The sequence below is a fragment of the Pteropus alecto genome, unplaced genomic scaffold, assembly GCF_000325575.1.
Source record: "Pteropus alecto unplaced genomic scaffold, ASM32557v1 scaffold24, whole genome shotgun sequence".
NCBI classification, from domain to species: Eukaryota; Metazoa; Chordata; class Mammalia; order Chiroptera; family Pteropodidae; genus Pteropus; species Pteropus alecto.
Genome location: NW_006439192.1, coordinates 1,761,484 through 1,777,784, shown reverse-complemented (window position 1 = coordinate 1,777,784; position 16,301 = coordinate 1,761,484). Strand labels below are relative to the sequence as shown.

Below are 16,301 nucleotides of genomic sequence, written 5' to 3'. Positions count from 1 at the left end.
GTACCGCTCAAGATAAGATGAATGGCTTCACTCTGAGTATCCCAATATATGTCCACTTTCCATGCAACTGGGTAATACTTTCCCCTCCTTTTCTAACAGAAAGATTTCTAATTTGTACACACTTTAAAAATATTTTTAGGCTCCTCTCAGTGCCTTTCCTCTGTCTCTCACTGTTCCACTCTGTCTCTGAGAGGAGACCATACTCTGTGTAGTGTTATCTCTTTTCTAATAAACTTCCCTTTTGATTCCAAAAAATAAATAAAAATAAAAATATTTTTAATATCCCTAAAAGTCATGATTTAAACATCAAACCAGCAACCTGAAAAAACAGTCAGCCCTTAAATAAGTTTATGACTTCTAAGTTAATTCCCACTAACCAAAGAAGTCATATACACATTTCAGATGTTCCCTGGGAACAATATATTGAGGCTTAAAGTTTTAAAAAAAGCACACTAAGAATTTCTATATTTACTTTTTCAGAACTCTAGGACAGAACACATGTATATAATAAGCTGCAAGTGGAGGAATAGAAGACATCAAGGAAATGTCTTACCTTTCGCTTTAATGTGGGCTTTGTAAGAATTGGTGGTGAGTTTGATCTAGGACTTTCTGGCTCCTCTTCCTCCTCACTACTCTCACTGAAGCCCCTAAGGAGAGCCCTATCACCATCACTATAGCGACGGGGCAGTCTATCATTGCCTTCTGGTAACCTACACTTCAGAGCCTCAGGGCTTTTCTTTAGCTGTCCTCGCCATAGCTCAACCCCCTCACTTAGTCTTCTTTTGGGAATGTCTGGCTTCCCATCCTGGCTTGGCTGCTCCTGAGAGGCTGCCAACTGTTCCTCACTTTCGGTGTATTGTTCTTGAGAGGTCTCTGATTTTTCCTCACATTCTCCATATTGTTCCTGAGGAGTTGATGTCTCTTCCAAGAGCAGTTTAGAATCTTTATCACCAAAACGTTCCTGGGTTTTTCTGTTCTTTCTTCCCCAGCGGCCTCTCCGAGATGGCTGATTATTTGCAGGAAGACTATCACGGGGAAGGACTTGTTTGTTCAAACGTGTAGAACTGGCTGGTGCCGTAACTTCTGGTTTCTTCTCACTTTCTATTGAAGAATAAGAATCTTGTTCTTTGTTTTCCCGAGATGCAGACTTTCCCACCTGATTTTAGAAAATAAAACCATGCTGGTTAATTTTTCAGTCTTATTTGGCAATATCTATTCTGAACTTTTAAATACTAAGAAAACAGAGTTTTAAAAAAGAAAACTATTATTTAATAGCTAACATGAGTATTTCTTTTATGTCAGGGACTGTTTTAAATGCTTTATAGGTATTCGCTTAAGCTTCCAAACGATTGTATAAAATATTATAATTATATGGCCATTTTACAAATGTGGTAACTGAGGCACAAAAAGTTTAAGTAACTTGCCCAGGTCATGCAACAGCAAATGAAGAAGCTGGGATATAAACCCAGACAGTCTGACCCAAGAGATAGTGCTGTTAGCCACTGCACAATACCATTTTCCACAAACAAAGTGAATATTGTTCCCATAAATGTTAAATGAGATAGCTTAAGAAATTTCTCAGAAATAAAAATTTATAAACAGAGAAGAGGAAATGGGCTCTGGGGCATGAGCAAGAGAAAGAGGGTATTTGAAAACAATGAAAGAAAATTTAATTATTTTGATTTATTTTTATTCTGAATATTTAATTGCATTTTGAAAATTAAATTGTATTAAACAGGGACATGAAACTATTTATACTTATCAAAGGAAGACACGGATTTTTAAAGAAGGAAAGGACTACTTTAAAAAAAAAAGGTATCCATTATACGAAGAAAAATATTGAAAACCATAAAATGGTTTTCACCTTTTAACAGCTAAAGATATCTGGGAACCTATTGAACTATTTAGTGTTCTCTTTGAAAACATACATGTTTACATTATTCCTTAATGTTTTATTTTAAGGAAAATGTATCTTCATGTCATTTTTAACAATGGTCAGGTTAAGATTCAATTCAGATTCCTCTATTACTAATAAGCCTAAAATTTAGCTGCTTATTTTCACTCTGGTAAGAAATTTTTAGTCATATGTAACACATTATAACAAATTTGAAGGTCTCCTAATGATCCAAGGCTTAAAAACATACAAATTAAGTAAACAAAACTCAGTACTCCTGAAATTTCTATCATTAAAATAAACTCTGAAATTCTAATGTGAATTTACTGTATTGGTTAAGGATATCATTATATACATATATAATATCACGAACACTCATGAAAACCAAAAATATATCCTTTTGTCATCAAAAATAGAGACTACTCATGTCCTTACGCTTGTCTCTAACTCTCTTTCCTGGCACTGTGGCTCTTCGTTTTCCCCTTCCTCAGCCTCCTCTTCTTCCTCCTCTGAGACAACAGAATTGGAGACTATGACAGGGGTCCAGCGCAAACATTCTGGATCTACATCTACAGGTCGCAAATTCAGCTGAAGCTTTGCCATGTGATCCTGAATAAGTTTTTCCCGGCGGATAATCACAAATCTGGAACCAGAGAAAAGTTTATAGCAATCAATGATGTACAAGGAGTATCCAACAATGAATAGGGAGCTATAACCCCCAGAAAACCCTGGAGATGATGATAAATGCTTCAACAATAGCAAACCTGGGAAGATGAAATACAGAAAGATGCCATCACAAGAGATAGCTAAGAAATATGAAGTTAAATACTTCATGCTCTACTATGGCAATGGATAAAGTTATTTTAACCATTTATTGCCTCACACTTGCCACCTATGAAATTTCTGCTACTTTCCTGAACTCGATCGATCTCCTGTCCTCCATATTTCTAGCTCAAATGCCTCCTTTCTTTGTGACCTTTTCCCAACCACTCGAGAAAAGGATGAGTTCTTCCTTTTGACCTATATGTCATTTTGTACCATGTATATGGAAACAAATCATGGGTATATTTTATTTGGCATTGTTTTTAGAATTGAAGGATTCTAAAATAAAGGATTCAGTAGCTTAGGTTCGAAGGTTAGAAGACCACAAAAGACAGTTTAAAAAAATATGGTCAATAGTATCAAACATCAAAGAAAGAAAAATGATGTCTGAAAATCACCAGATGTACCGCTTATATTAGTTTATGTTCTTCCATCAAAAATTTGGCTTCCTGGTCCAAAAACTTCCACCTAATTATTCTTCGAAGATATACAAAGGGATGTGATACTCACTGATCACTACGGAAGTCCAGCATTCTTAGGTGGTGGAGTGTGGAAGTAATGTCTTGAGGGCAGATTCCAGTCAACTTACTTAACTTCTTAATGCTGATTTGCTTGTCGTTTTGGTGATAAAGGCACTCCAATATTACACTTTTCCAATAAGCCATGTAGGAAAGACGACCTAGATCGGATAATGGTTTCTCTGGAGACCCTGCTTGGCCTTCACGCTTTGATAACAAATAACCTAAAGAAACCCCCAAATCACAAATATGTCAGAGAGCCTAAATCAGGCTAATTCACCAAAATAACAATCCCCTCTTCCAAAACCGCTGTAAGTATTGCAGGCAATAATAATTTCAAAGGTAAGTTCTTTCAAGGAAAAAAAACAGAATTGTGAAATTATTTGAAAACAAATTTGCAGGAAGATTACATAATTTGTATACATTGAACATAAGATTAGTATTATTTTGCCTATAGTTAACATAAATCATATTGTTAAAATATTCAAACTGTTAAAAATCAGGACTTCGTATAAACAGGCTTTGTTAAGATCAAGGTAATAACGATTTTTATTTAATGTATTGTGGTAGAAAATCACCCTTGCATGTTTTAATTGGACCACTAGATGGCAACAGCTATATCTGAACTGAACAACACAAAAGAATGCCTTAGTGTTTATGTAATCTTACATATTAAGATTGTGGTTCTTCTTTGAATTAAAATAAAAATGTGGTTCTTCTGTGCGTAAATTAAATGACAATTTCTCACTTCAACCAAAGTTCTCCTCACAATTATCTATCCCCCTAATTCTTGGTAACAGCATGGGGTGTCACTGTGAGTGTATGATAGTATTACTTTGTCCTCTCTAGTCTAGTGCATGACTCTCAAGAACAGGAAAAGAAAGGCATAAATTCTAAGGGAAAGTATCAAAAGTGGAGACAGCAGAAGAAATGTTTCTAGTCACTGAAGAAAACTTAAAAGCAGTCTAGGAACAGTAATGTGGGAAAATAAATCACATTATAAAAGTAAATGAAAAATATTGTAATCATACAGATTGTTTTTTGTATATTAAAAAAAGGATTCATCAACATAAAAAAATATCTCCTAACTATGTCATTTAATGGTATAACATGTCCAGTTATGAGTCCTATTTCAAAACATATTGATATTAAAGGTAATAATCTGAGCCACCTTCTACTACTACTCCAAAAAGCCCAATAAAATGTACCAAATAAGCAATGGCACATAATTCCAATAAGAAATGGTCAGAAGTATAGTCTAATGCCAAGTGGAATAAGCTTCATTGGTCCACATGAAAATTAACACTGGTGATATAATCATCTGCTATTCAGAAGAACTGCCTCTATCAAAATCCTTGGTTTAAACCATTATTTCTGAATATATTTTTTAAAAATATTATTATTAGCAGCAATATCTGAGAAAATGTTCCCTCAAATATCAGTACGTTATAATCAATATAAAATTTATTGCATACATTTACTTTCTAAGCAAGATTATCAATGTGTAAAAAATCCACGTTCTACAATGACCTTTTTAGAACCATTAGCTTTCAATATTTAGCTCAGATTAAATTATTTACTGTATCATTTACTTTTTTTAAGCTTTTTAAAGGTGCACTGCATATTTTTAACCACTAGGTAGAGCCTGTAACTAAAAAAATGATGCACACATTTTGGGTAACAAAAAGAGAATGGTGCTATATTTCTTTATTAGTACTAATTTAAGTAGTTATACAATGTTTTTAGTATTGTTGTGGTTAGAAGTACTATATAAAACTAAGTTCCACTGTAAATCAACAGTTGCAATTTAAAAGAAATGTGCTATAGATCATATAGAAGTTGGTGGTATTCAATGTTAGCTTTTTAAAAATATTTAATGTCCAACTAAGGGAAAAACAAATTCATGACTTTAGGTTTTAAAGTTCCATTCAGCACCATGACAACCAATAAATCAACTGCAAAAATTTTAAATACTACATATATATATTCCACAGGAAGAGATAATGAGAAATTATGTTATATCCTTACTGAAATCGATGAGAAACCTGCCATAGCCCTTACGCTGGTATTGGGGAAGAATCATTATACAGGAAACGTTGTATTTCTGTTGGCAGTGTTTTTCCTGGTGGAGAAAAACAGAAGCCAAGTTTTAAAACAACAGGCTGGTAAGACTAAATAGTAATGCTAATTATTAAGAAACAAAGACCAACAGTCAAAACCAAAGCCTTGGTCCTTTGGGAATAACAATGCACATCAAGAAAAAAATATCCCACTGGGAGGAGACTGGACAATGTTAAGTCACTGCCATTATCCACAAAACAGCTATCCCAGGAGAATAAAATTATAAAATAAAATGATGCCATCCAACACCATCTGCAACTCAAAAACAGTACATCGATGCCTAAGATGAGCAGAGGAATCTGAATAACATCAATTTGCAAAGCTACAAATGATGAGTCAATGTGGCACTCTAGAAATGGGAAGATTCATCAACTATTTCAGTTTATTTCTTTTTCTGACGATATATAGGACAGCAGTTCCACCTCCCTATAAACTGTACTTAACTTTAGAAAAATTAGTCCCAAAGTGTTAGGTATAAATACATTTTTAAAACCAGGCAATATATTTTAAATTACATTTAACTACTGAAATAGCCTATTAAAACAGATTGCTTATAAAGCTAGTACTTTCCTCTTACATTTTATGCACTTACATTTTACAATAGGCTTGCTCAAATAAAAGTACATCTTTTACATTGTTTGACTATAAAAGAAAACTTTTTTCTCCCCAAGAGAATGGAAGATTAAAGGAAGGAGAAAAATATCCTTTAATAAAAGTGGCATTCTTATTTCTAGGACTAAAATTCAAATTAGGAAGAGAAGATTTAAACTGAGAAAGAACTAAGAGAGGTAATGGCTGTTTATTTCACAAGTTCTATTATCACCATGAGAATAGAAGTCGTTTAAACACTTTTCCTCTTGAGTATAACCAGCAGTTCATGTTCCTAGGAGAGTATATACAGGCTGTTGAATGTTACTAGGCACCTTCTAGCACTCAGTATGTTTCTGAATGTTCCTTCTATTTTCCTTTCTAAAAAGCTAGATGGCACCCAGAAGGTGCTGTATCCTAGTGAGAACCAGCAAAGACCGTTTCAGATTTACATATGAATTCAAACCAATTTTAAGCTGATATACTTACTTTAGAAAAGTAGCCAACAAGGTGGCAGCCCTTGACATCATTCTGTGTTAGTACATAAAAAAGAAATGGCTCCACGTCATAATAGAGTGTTTTGTGGTCAAGAAACAACTTTGCCAAGAGACATAGGTTCTGACAATAAATGGTACTCACATTCCCATCAACCTAGAGGAAAAAACAGAACAAAATAGTCAGCAGAGTGTCTCTTTAGTTTCAGAATAATACACATCAGTTACAAGCACCTCTGAGTATCCATAGTCCAGCCTAAGAGTGGTTAGTGATCAGAACACACTGGAAACTGGAAGCTATCTCTTGAAACGGCAGCATCACAGTATCTGCTGTTTTAAGACAACTAAACAGATATGATACTATATTCGACAAAGCATGAATAGGTAGACAAGGAGGTGAGGGCCATTTTGAAAACAGCACTTTTTGCTTTTATAACAAGATCGAAGGCAGGAATACTTCAGATGGCAAGCTGATCTGATTCATTTTTTAAAGTATTTAATGTAACAAAAGATCTAAATGCAACTACTTATAAAATACATGTATAAACAGAACAAGGTATAACTATAATCTAATCTGTGCCAACAGCCAGAAGCAATGTAGTCTGACTGCCATGATCAGATTTACCCCCAAATAAAGCTACCTAAGGGAGTATTAACTATTGTCAGAAGCACCAAGCAGGTTCCCTAGGTAGCAACCTGGCAAATGAGATATTTCTTGGACTCGGGTTGCCCAAGATCAGGAGCACTAGGCTGTATTGCTTCTAACTCTCTTCTGTTCTTGGAGTTGCCTGAGTTTGCTCTTTTATGAAAATGTCAGACATTAGACTCTAAGACATTGACATTTCAAGACTGAAACCTCTTCAACAATATGTAACTTAATACTACTACTTTTAAAATATACACCAATATATGCGAAAGTTGAGAAGTAATTTGCTCTTGGGTATTCTGAAATAGTACTGTACACCACACCCTTCTCTCCTCGACCCCCACTCCAATGTGAAGAGCTCCTCTATTCTGCAACTAAAATAAAGGCTTAGGGAAGATCAGGAAAGTGAGAGGCTGAAAAGATTCTGTCAATCTCAAATTCTATCATTCTAGTCATGTAAATTCTAGTAATTAACAGAACTGAACACAGGTACTCAATTAATACTTGGCAATCAAACCACATAACTGAAGATAAAGAAATTAAAAACCACTACTAACAACACAGAATAATCACAGACATAGCATAAGTCCTATTATCATGATGAAGTCAGGAAAATATATTAAGATTTACTACAGCTACTTAAATATACGTCTACAAAATAATCCTTTAAATAGAACAATAGAAAGCTTTTCATTTAATGCCATAGTTCATAGATGCTAAGACATAATTTAATCACATTTAAACGTATGTAAAATCAGTTGGCATTTTATAATAAAATAGAGACTTATAAATCATATTAGCAGTACTTTTTCCGTCTTAGTGGTACCTAAAATAAGAAGATAAATTATAATTGATATCTTTGATTTAATGAAATACAGATAATTTGTACTGAAATCAAGTTTGTGAACTCAGTACCATTTGTATTGGCCTAATTCTGACTCAATAGTAAGTCAACAACAATAAAATAACATTTCAAAAAAAATCCAAGTTGCACGATTAGATACAGAACAGATGGCACTATATTTGAAATGTATAGGAAGACAACTACTAAACATCTACTTTACCTCAAAAACAGATATGTTATTCTTTCTGTAAATCTCATTGGCAGGAGGATGGAACCAACCACATTTCTTCATGTGCTGCTGTAGAATAGTTCTACTTTTCATATATTTTAGACAGAATTCACAAAGATACAATTTAGGCAGCCTGTAAAAAATAATTAAACAAAAAAGAAAGGGCTTTATATTTAATAAGACTTTAAACTTTCACAAGGATGCTTGTTTGGCTCTCATTATTATGTAGATAAAAGGAAAGAGAATGTATCATTACCCAATTAATCAAATAAAAGAAAGAAAAAAAACTAAAGATAAAACTAATTTGGATAACAGTAATTAACAACATGAGGGCAAGGGTGAGAAATCAAGACACCCAATTCCATGTTCTCCCTATTAGACTAATACTTTGCAGTCTTTTTAAAGTTACCCGTTTGACAGATACAAAAATCTGACATTCTTTCCTCTTTGATAATGTCCGATAAGTAGAAAATAAAGTCTACCATCAGAACACACAAATAAGTGAAGAAGATTCTGTTAAGCTATATAGTTTTCCTTTATTTGATCATTCATTAATATCAGAAAATAAACATTTGCTGTTTACTATACATAAGGCCCTGTGCTTGGCACACTAGGTATAGGGTAATGAGTGAAATGGACATATAGTGGGTATTATAAAGTAGATTTTTATATCTTTTTAAGTATAAAATTATAGTATTAAACATGTTTTTTTCAAGTTAGGACATACTACAGTTACTTCCTTCCTTCCATATCTGAAATTCTGGCTTTCCCTCTAGTTAAGTATCACATTAAATTGTGCAACTCAAAAGTCTATTATTCAATAAGTGAAAGTCCAAATTATTCTTCCAGATGTTATTATTAATTCATATTTATTCAATAGTCATGTTGTTTTAGCAGTAATTTAACAGGACTTCTTTATAATGTCCCTTTTATGAAGAGCTAGGCAATAAAGTGATTAGATCAGTTCATAAAGTAATGGAAGGAACAAATCTTAATTAAAAACCAGTGGTGTTTATACCTATTTTCGTCTGAATCGAAAAGACCACATGGCTCTTCTATTATAAAATAATACACCCCATGTATCCTCAGCAAACAGGCTTCCCTGTATCCTGAACTATGTCCAGAACTGGTCATACCTTAGTAATTGAGATACGCAATTATAAAGGTAGTATCTTATGCAAAAATACTGGATGATATGACAAAAAATATAATCCAAATAAATTACTGCATCTTCTCTCATATAAATAAGTATTAGGGCTGAAAGAAATTTTTTTAAAAAATCATTTACTATCAGTCTGGTTAGCTATGCTTTAAAAAGATTACCCTGGAATTAAAGAAAAAGTGGATTAAATACAAAAATGTTTGATTTGTTAAAGTGTCAGGACCACAACTAATTTTTTTAAGCTCTACTTCAGAAGTAGCTTTGGAAACATAATTATTTATCTGAAAACAGATAATTTTCAATTAAAGCTTCTTCCAAGGTGTATTTATGGAACCTTAGTCCTGTATACACTGTTTCATGCTAAAAGAAAGGTGGAAAAGGGCATGGGATTATTTCCTTCTCCCTTGGGAATTCGCAATGTGCATTTATTCTTCCTATACAATCTCCCATTTTATTTTTAAACTGCCATTTCAGCACACTAAAAGCTTCCAAGGAACTGTTGTGGTATAATATTTCTAAATGTCTACAATATATACTACTATTTTCCAAAATCTCTAATATTAACCAAACCAAAACAACCTGAAGTCATCATTAGTATAAAAGTTACTCTAAAATAAAGTACTGAATGAAATTATAAATTAAAGTGAAGAAGCAAAAGCCAAGAATTTGGAAAAGATAGGTTTCTTAGGCTACTTTGCTTATTTCCTTTGCATGTTGCCTCAAATCTCAATACTCAGAGAAAGAATAGCAGGAGGATAAACAGCTTTTTCTTTCTTTACCATCAGAAGCAAAAAAGATCTCAAAATGAAATGGTCCCAATTGTAAACTGCATTATCTAATGTTGGCACTAGGTGTATTAACTGAGTCTCAAAGGTGGCCCACAACTGCCAAACTGTCTTCCTGAATATCCGAATTTTGAATAATTTCTTAAAAGGAAGGCAAAAGAAGGAGGTTCTCCCTATGTAAATGTCATTAAGGGCACCCCCTCCACCCTGCACGCACACACACATGCACACTCACACTCACACACACACACACACGCACGCGCGCACACTATTCTACTACTTACCTTCATTTACCTAAATTCTCAATTTTAACTTGCTGCAACATAGATACAGAAGAATCCTTGAGCATAGTTTTAATTTGTGAGCTAAATATTACAACTAAACATTCCCTACATTGTGAATCTGAGAAACCTGAACAAAATTTTGTACCTTTTGAGAAAGATAGATGAAAGAAAGACAAGATGACAAGACAAAACAAGACAAGACACGACAAGAGAAAGAAGGAGAAGGAGGAGAAGGAAGGAAGGAAGGGAGGGAGGGAAAAGAATGAGTGACAGACCACTAAATTTTCCAGATTATGGTAGAGAGAAATGCCAATTTTAAAAGCATCCAATTCAACTTTAGGTCTCAGTACAGAGACATGAAAATAAAGTACAATTTATTCCCTAAGGTCTATGAGAGAAGGCATAATATTTTAAAAAGCTCTAGTAGGTAAGCAAGTTGTTCAAGAAAACATCAGAAGAAATGAAATCTCTGAGAAAATTACTGCCAAGTCTTATTGGGTAGATTATGAGTTTACCTATTTCCTTGGAATAGCAAGACGTATAGCATTTTATTGACACTTTAAAAAAAAACTTCAGTCAATCTTATTACATGAAAAATAATAGAGTAAAAGCAAACATCACGAACTACGTTATTCCAATTTATTCTTGCTGAAAACATTTTAAAAGCCCCTTAACTTTATATTAACCAAGCCCACTGGGATGACATTGCAAGTCTAAAGGGAATCATCTGATAAAACAGGAAAAACAAAATGTTTTTTCTTGTAACAGTACTAATGGCTGCAGTTCTCTCATTGAAAAAATAAATACATCATCTAGAAAGAACATTAGATCACATGAAATAAAGTATAGAAATAGAGATTATAAATACTCTTAGCCCTAAAGAATATTGCTGGGTGCTGCTTTTTGTCATCTTCCTCCTGACAGCACCTAGGGCTTGACTATCAAATAGGTGTATGGTCGCTCTGATCAACTGTATCATGGGATGTAGCCTCGGCACTTGAAGTTCATTCTAAAGTCAGCCACTATGTTGAAACTCCAGCCTGCAAAGTCAGGACTGGGCTGCAGTTATATGTGCTTTGGAAGCACTGCTTCCCTTACTTCTATAATGATCCAAATATTCTTCCAAGGAATGCCTTCTTATCTTTTGAACATGGCCCAAGATAGCAGTTTGTATGGCATTCATAATAGGGCAACTTGTAGTAAAATTTTAATACAATAAAAATTATAACACATATTACTTAAGTCAAAGATAATGGTACAAGCCATGTAAGATCAATCTAGATACAGATGCTATATGTTGTGGTGCAAGCACAGTGGTTAAAGGTTATGGCTATATGGTAAGAGAAAAGTGGGGATTAAATCCTGGTTCTGCCACTTTAAAGTGTATGGTCTTGAATAAGTTTGCTGTAAAACAAAAATAGTAATATTGACTTCACAGAATTTATTCCAGAGATGTCTAATCCAGTACCAAGCTTAATAAATGGTAATTACAGCTGCTATTATTTATGATTAGTACTATGAATATTTTTATTCTTTTAATCATTTTACTTCACCATTTAATGGTCACTCAAAGACTTTAACAATGCTGTCCTTCAGTAACTGGGGCTATACATAATCTATGTATCAAATCAAGTCAGAACAAGCTCAAAAGGTTGAGGAAACTTCTTAAACTACTCAATTATATGGGAATCTGCCTTGTTAGAAGCTCATTATGATCTAGTAGCAAAGAGGTTATTATGAAGCTAAGCTCTAAACAGCTCAGGAGTAGAGGATATCCCATGATCATAGATGCCCATCTATGTCATGTTTTCAATGGCAGAATAGGACTCTCTATGAACTTGTCTGCGATGTATGAGCATCACATGGCCCAGCTGGAGAAATTTAGGGTTAAAACTCTGGTTTATATTCTTTAATATCTGAGATTTAATCATACTTCTCCAAATGAAGTAGTACTACTGCTTCATTGTTGTTTCATTTGTTTTGTTTTTTTAAAGTCAGGAGTGTAAGATTACTTAATATATAATGCACACACAAATGTGTGATATTATGGGGGATAATGCATAATCCCACTTCCCAAAATATTTTTCCTCTTGTGATCTTTTCATTTTTGTTTGTTTGCTCCAATTGTCCTGTTTTTATGTTTTGGGATTTGGCATTTTTAAAAAAGTATTAAAAAAATAATTTAGAAGTAATTTAGCATAGAATAATAGTCCTTAATAAAGATATAGACTATTTGGAAAACATAAGATCTCTAAACATTTTAGTTAACTCAAGTTTAAAAAAAACTCAAAAGTAAAACAAGCCAAAACTCATCTAAATAGATACGTTTGTTGTTTTTTTTAAATATAACTAAGAGAATAATGAATGCACAGATAGAAAAAAGTCACAGTAAAGAACCTATTAAATTACAGAATATTTTCTGTCAGAAAATTCAGGGAAACCTCCACAATAGAAACCTCCATAAGAAAATGTATAGAAAATGTCTAAAATTCTACTTAAAGTTGATGAATTTTATAGCTCCTATCGTATTGCTGCTTTCTATTATGATTCCTGTTATACTTTGTTATTTTTCTGTTAGCAATGATTATTTCTTCAATGATTACCAATTCTCTCAAAGCTGATTAAGAAATCAGGTTCTAGTGACAATCTCATCAGAACAAAATGCAACGTTTTTGATGAAACCTTTTAATATCTTCAAAGACAACAGCCTCATGATTCCATCTTTATCATTCTCTTGAAAAGCAAATGCTGAGGCTATTTCCATTCCTGAGTCAATTTCTTTTCCTCCCCTTGAGCAAAAGAGACAAGGTGCCTGTGTTTCTAATATATCTGTACTACAATCCCTGAAACAGCTGATGCACACATTGAAAAAAGTTTTCCAAGTTGAGTACTCTTGTAATATGCATAGCTTGCAAAGAGTTCACCAAAAAAAAAAAAAAAAGCTAATATTTTATTTTAAACCTGATGAAAAAAATTACTTCCTTAGCATATTTCTTCTTGATCATATAAATTATCTTGGCTATCCAGAACTACCTAGGAGTAAACTGCCTTGAGCATCTGAGTTCTGTACATAGTTGAAGAATTTCTTGCCCTCTTTTAACACATGTTATTACCATATACGTTATTATATATAGATATGAAATTTAATATTCTTTCAACGAGCTCAGATTGTTGTTATTTTATGATATAAATAGAATGCTGCTTTAAAGATCTACCACGGTGTTCAAGGCTAACTAACTCTATAATAAATGGTTCTCAATTGCTGTGTTTCATGAGCTTGTGTATTAGTTTCCTGGAGTTTTACTTTCTCTTCTTTTTTTGTCTGTGTCTGTAAATAACATTCTCACTCCTATTTTTCTACTTCTGCTAGACTTAGAAATGATACAAACAAGTTATTAATTTATATGAAAAGAAAAAGTTAAAAAATATTGAGTTTTAGTTTTTAAATAAATATACTGGTCTATTCCCAGCTTCCTGGAAGTAACCATGTTAAAGCACTCAGAGTACTGTAAAGCATTAAATGAAGTAATGTTGTTATAATTATTTTTGCTAATATTTTGGTCATGCAATGTTAGTAGATAGGTAAAAAGTCATACAATGAGTACTTTGAACATGTGTTTATTAACCCACAGAGCATCATAACTTATTATTCCTCACAACACCCTGCTCAATGGGAAACTGCGGCATAAGTAATTTGCAGATTTAAGAGAGCATTAATGTGACTACTATACTTCAAATGATAAACCAATGTTTAATTTTTTTGACCAAATCTTATTTTTCAACTCTGTTAAACCTTAAAGGAAAAAAAAAAAAAAAAACCAGTAATAATTGACGTTAATGAGCACTTAACCATTTTCTAAGTGAGTTACATGTTTAACCCATGTAATATTCACAACAAACCCTATGAAGTCAGTACTATTATTATCTTCATTTCACAGATGAGGAAATGGAGGTACAGAGTTGTTGGGTATCTTCTAAAGTTATGTAGCTTTTAAATGTCAGAGTTGAGTCATGAAACCAATTTAGCTTCACTAAGTACACTGCATCATCCCAAAAAGCTGGTGATCAATTTTTATAACCGAATACCTGAGCTTTTATATATAATTTTATACCATTTGTTCAATTATTCCTGGGCAAACAAATCATTGTTAAATGATAAAAATTTAGATAAAAGGCTATTCAGTGAAACTTTTATATTTATTTATAGGTAAGTATAAGAACCTCTCTCTTTTTCTCCCCCTTCCTTCTATCTGTCTATCCATTTATCAGTCCATCTGTCTGTCTGACCCTCTCTCTCTAATTCTTGGTATGAAGTATGAAGGCAAATTTGTCTTAAAGAAAAAAAATTCCCCTTTCATTCTGCTTATGTCAGGTTTTCAATTTTAAATATCAACTTCTGAACAGATTCCAGAAAAAAAAATCTAAAGTCAACTGGGATTAAGCATGCTATTATTATGGACATATTAAAAGCTATCAGTTTCTTCAAATGTAAAAAGATGAAATGGACTAAAACTTGCTCAAGAACCCTTCTACTGCTGGAGTTCTATGAATTTAAAAACAGAAAGTAAAGGGTCTCCCAAAACATACCTTGAGTATTCTTGAGGATATGGGGAAGAGTACCAGGTATGAATTTCATACTTCCCAAACTCAATGACAGAGGGACAGCGAACTTGTGGATCAGGGGGACCAGTCACTCCAACTTTCTGTGCAGGAAAAAAATACATTACAAAAGTTAGCTAAATTAGAGATAACAACAAACAAACAAACAAACAAAAACAATCCAAATCTAAACTTTGTCTTCTCAGGAATCTACAAGAGAAAAACAACAAAAAATCCAAGAACAAGCTAAGTTTTGAAATAAGCTGTATTATTGTTTAAATAGAGCACCCAAATGAAGAACAAAAATGCTGATAAATCTCTTAGAACCAAATATAGTTGGTGTCACTGGGTTTTCCATATTTAATAATACTGCAAATACTTTCCTCGACTAAACGCATGTCCTTAATGACTTAGTTATTAAAGAGAAACTGTTGGCATTTAGAAATATAAGATAAAAAATAATTTGTAACAAGTGAGGAGTGCTGCACACTTGCCTCAAATGACAACAGAAACATGTGAGCACATATAGAAAACAATGGTTTTCTGCTTTGGGAAAGTAAATATTTAAGAACGATAATAAAAAGAACATAGCAAAACAAGTATCAAAAGTCTCCAGTTCATTTTACACTGCCCCTGAAAGTCCCTGTACCTCTTCACACACTTGGCCAAAGAAAAAACTATTCTGCTATACATGTACTGTCATCCCTTTTATCTACCTTCTGTTTATAATAAAAATAATCTCTATGTCTTCATCCCTATAATAATCTGAGTAGTTACACTATCTAAAAAAAAAGAATAACTTGTAAAAAAGCCTTTATGACTTCCACACGAGCAATTCCAACATAAGCCACAGCTAAGGACTAAAATCTTAAAATAAAGAGCAATTTGATTTGCTCTGCATTCAATATAGCAACATATTCATATATACATATATTATATGTGTGTGTGTATAACATATAATACATGTATATGTATATTTATCATGGGATACTCTAACATTAACTGACTTAACAGAGCTAGAATTTTAGCCTAATCAAACCCAAGTATTAATAACTCTTCATCAAAAGAACTACCAGGAAAAAAAAATGACATAGATGATAGAGGCTTTGTTCATCCCTCTTGCGACCAAATCAAAGTTGTGACAGAAACATGGAGCAAAGAGCAAAGAAAGTCACCTGGGATCTAGAAGAACAGAAACACTACAACTAGGGAGAGAAATAATTAATCAACCTGCAATGGTAGAAGGTAGGAGTGGGAGAAGATACGAGGCTGCCTGGTCCCCAGTGGCTGAGTGAGACAGAGGTTATGGCAGCTG

General features: G+C 33.2%; 1 protein-coding gene across 2 annotated transcripts in view; it reads right to left on the bottom strand.

Annotated features, from left to right (window-relative positions):
* The window catches only part of KAT6A (lysine acetyltransferase 6A), a 97,843-nt gene that overhangs the window by 9,564 nt on the left and 71,978 nt on the right, over window positions 1–16,301 (bottom strand). For both annotated transcript variants that reach the window (XM_006916272.3, XM_015592861.2), the window contains exons 9-15: window positions 14,975–15,090; window positions 8,148–8,289; window positions 6,433–6,594; window positions 5,263–5,356; window positions 3,227–3,458; window positions 2,330–2,537; window positions 554–1,156 (exon numbers count right to left, since the gene is read on the bottom strand). In XM_006916272.3, the coding sequence (XP_006916334.1) occupies window positions 554–1,156; window positions 2,330–2,537; window positions 3,227–3,458; window positions 5,263–5,356; window positions 6,433–6,594; window positions 8,148–8,289; window positions 14,975–15,090 (1,557 nt within the window). The remainder of the gene's footprint in view (window positions 1–553; window positions 1,157–2,329; window positions 2,538–3,226; window positions 3,459–5,262; window positions 5,357–6,432; window positions 6,595–8,147; window positions 8,290–14,974; window positions 15,091–16,301) is intronic.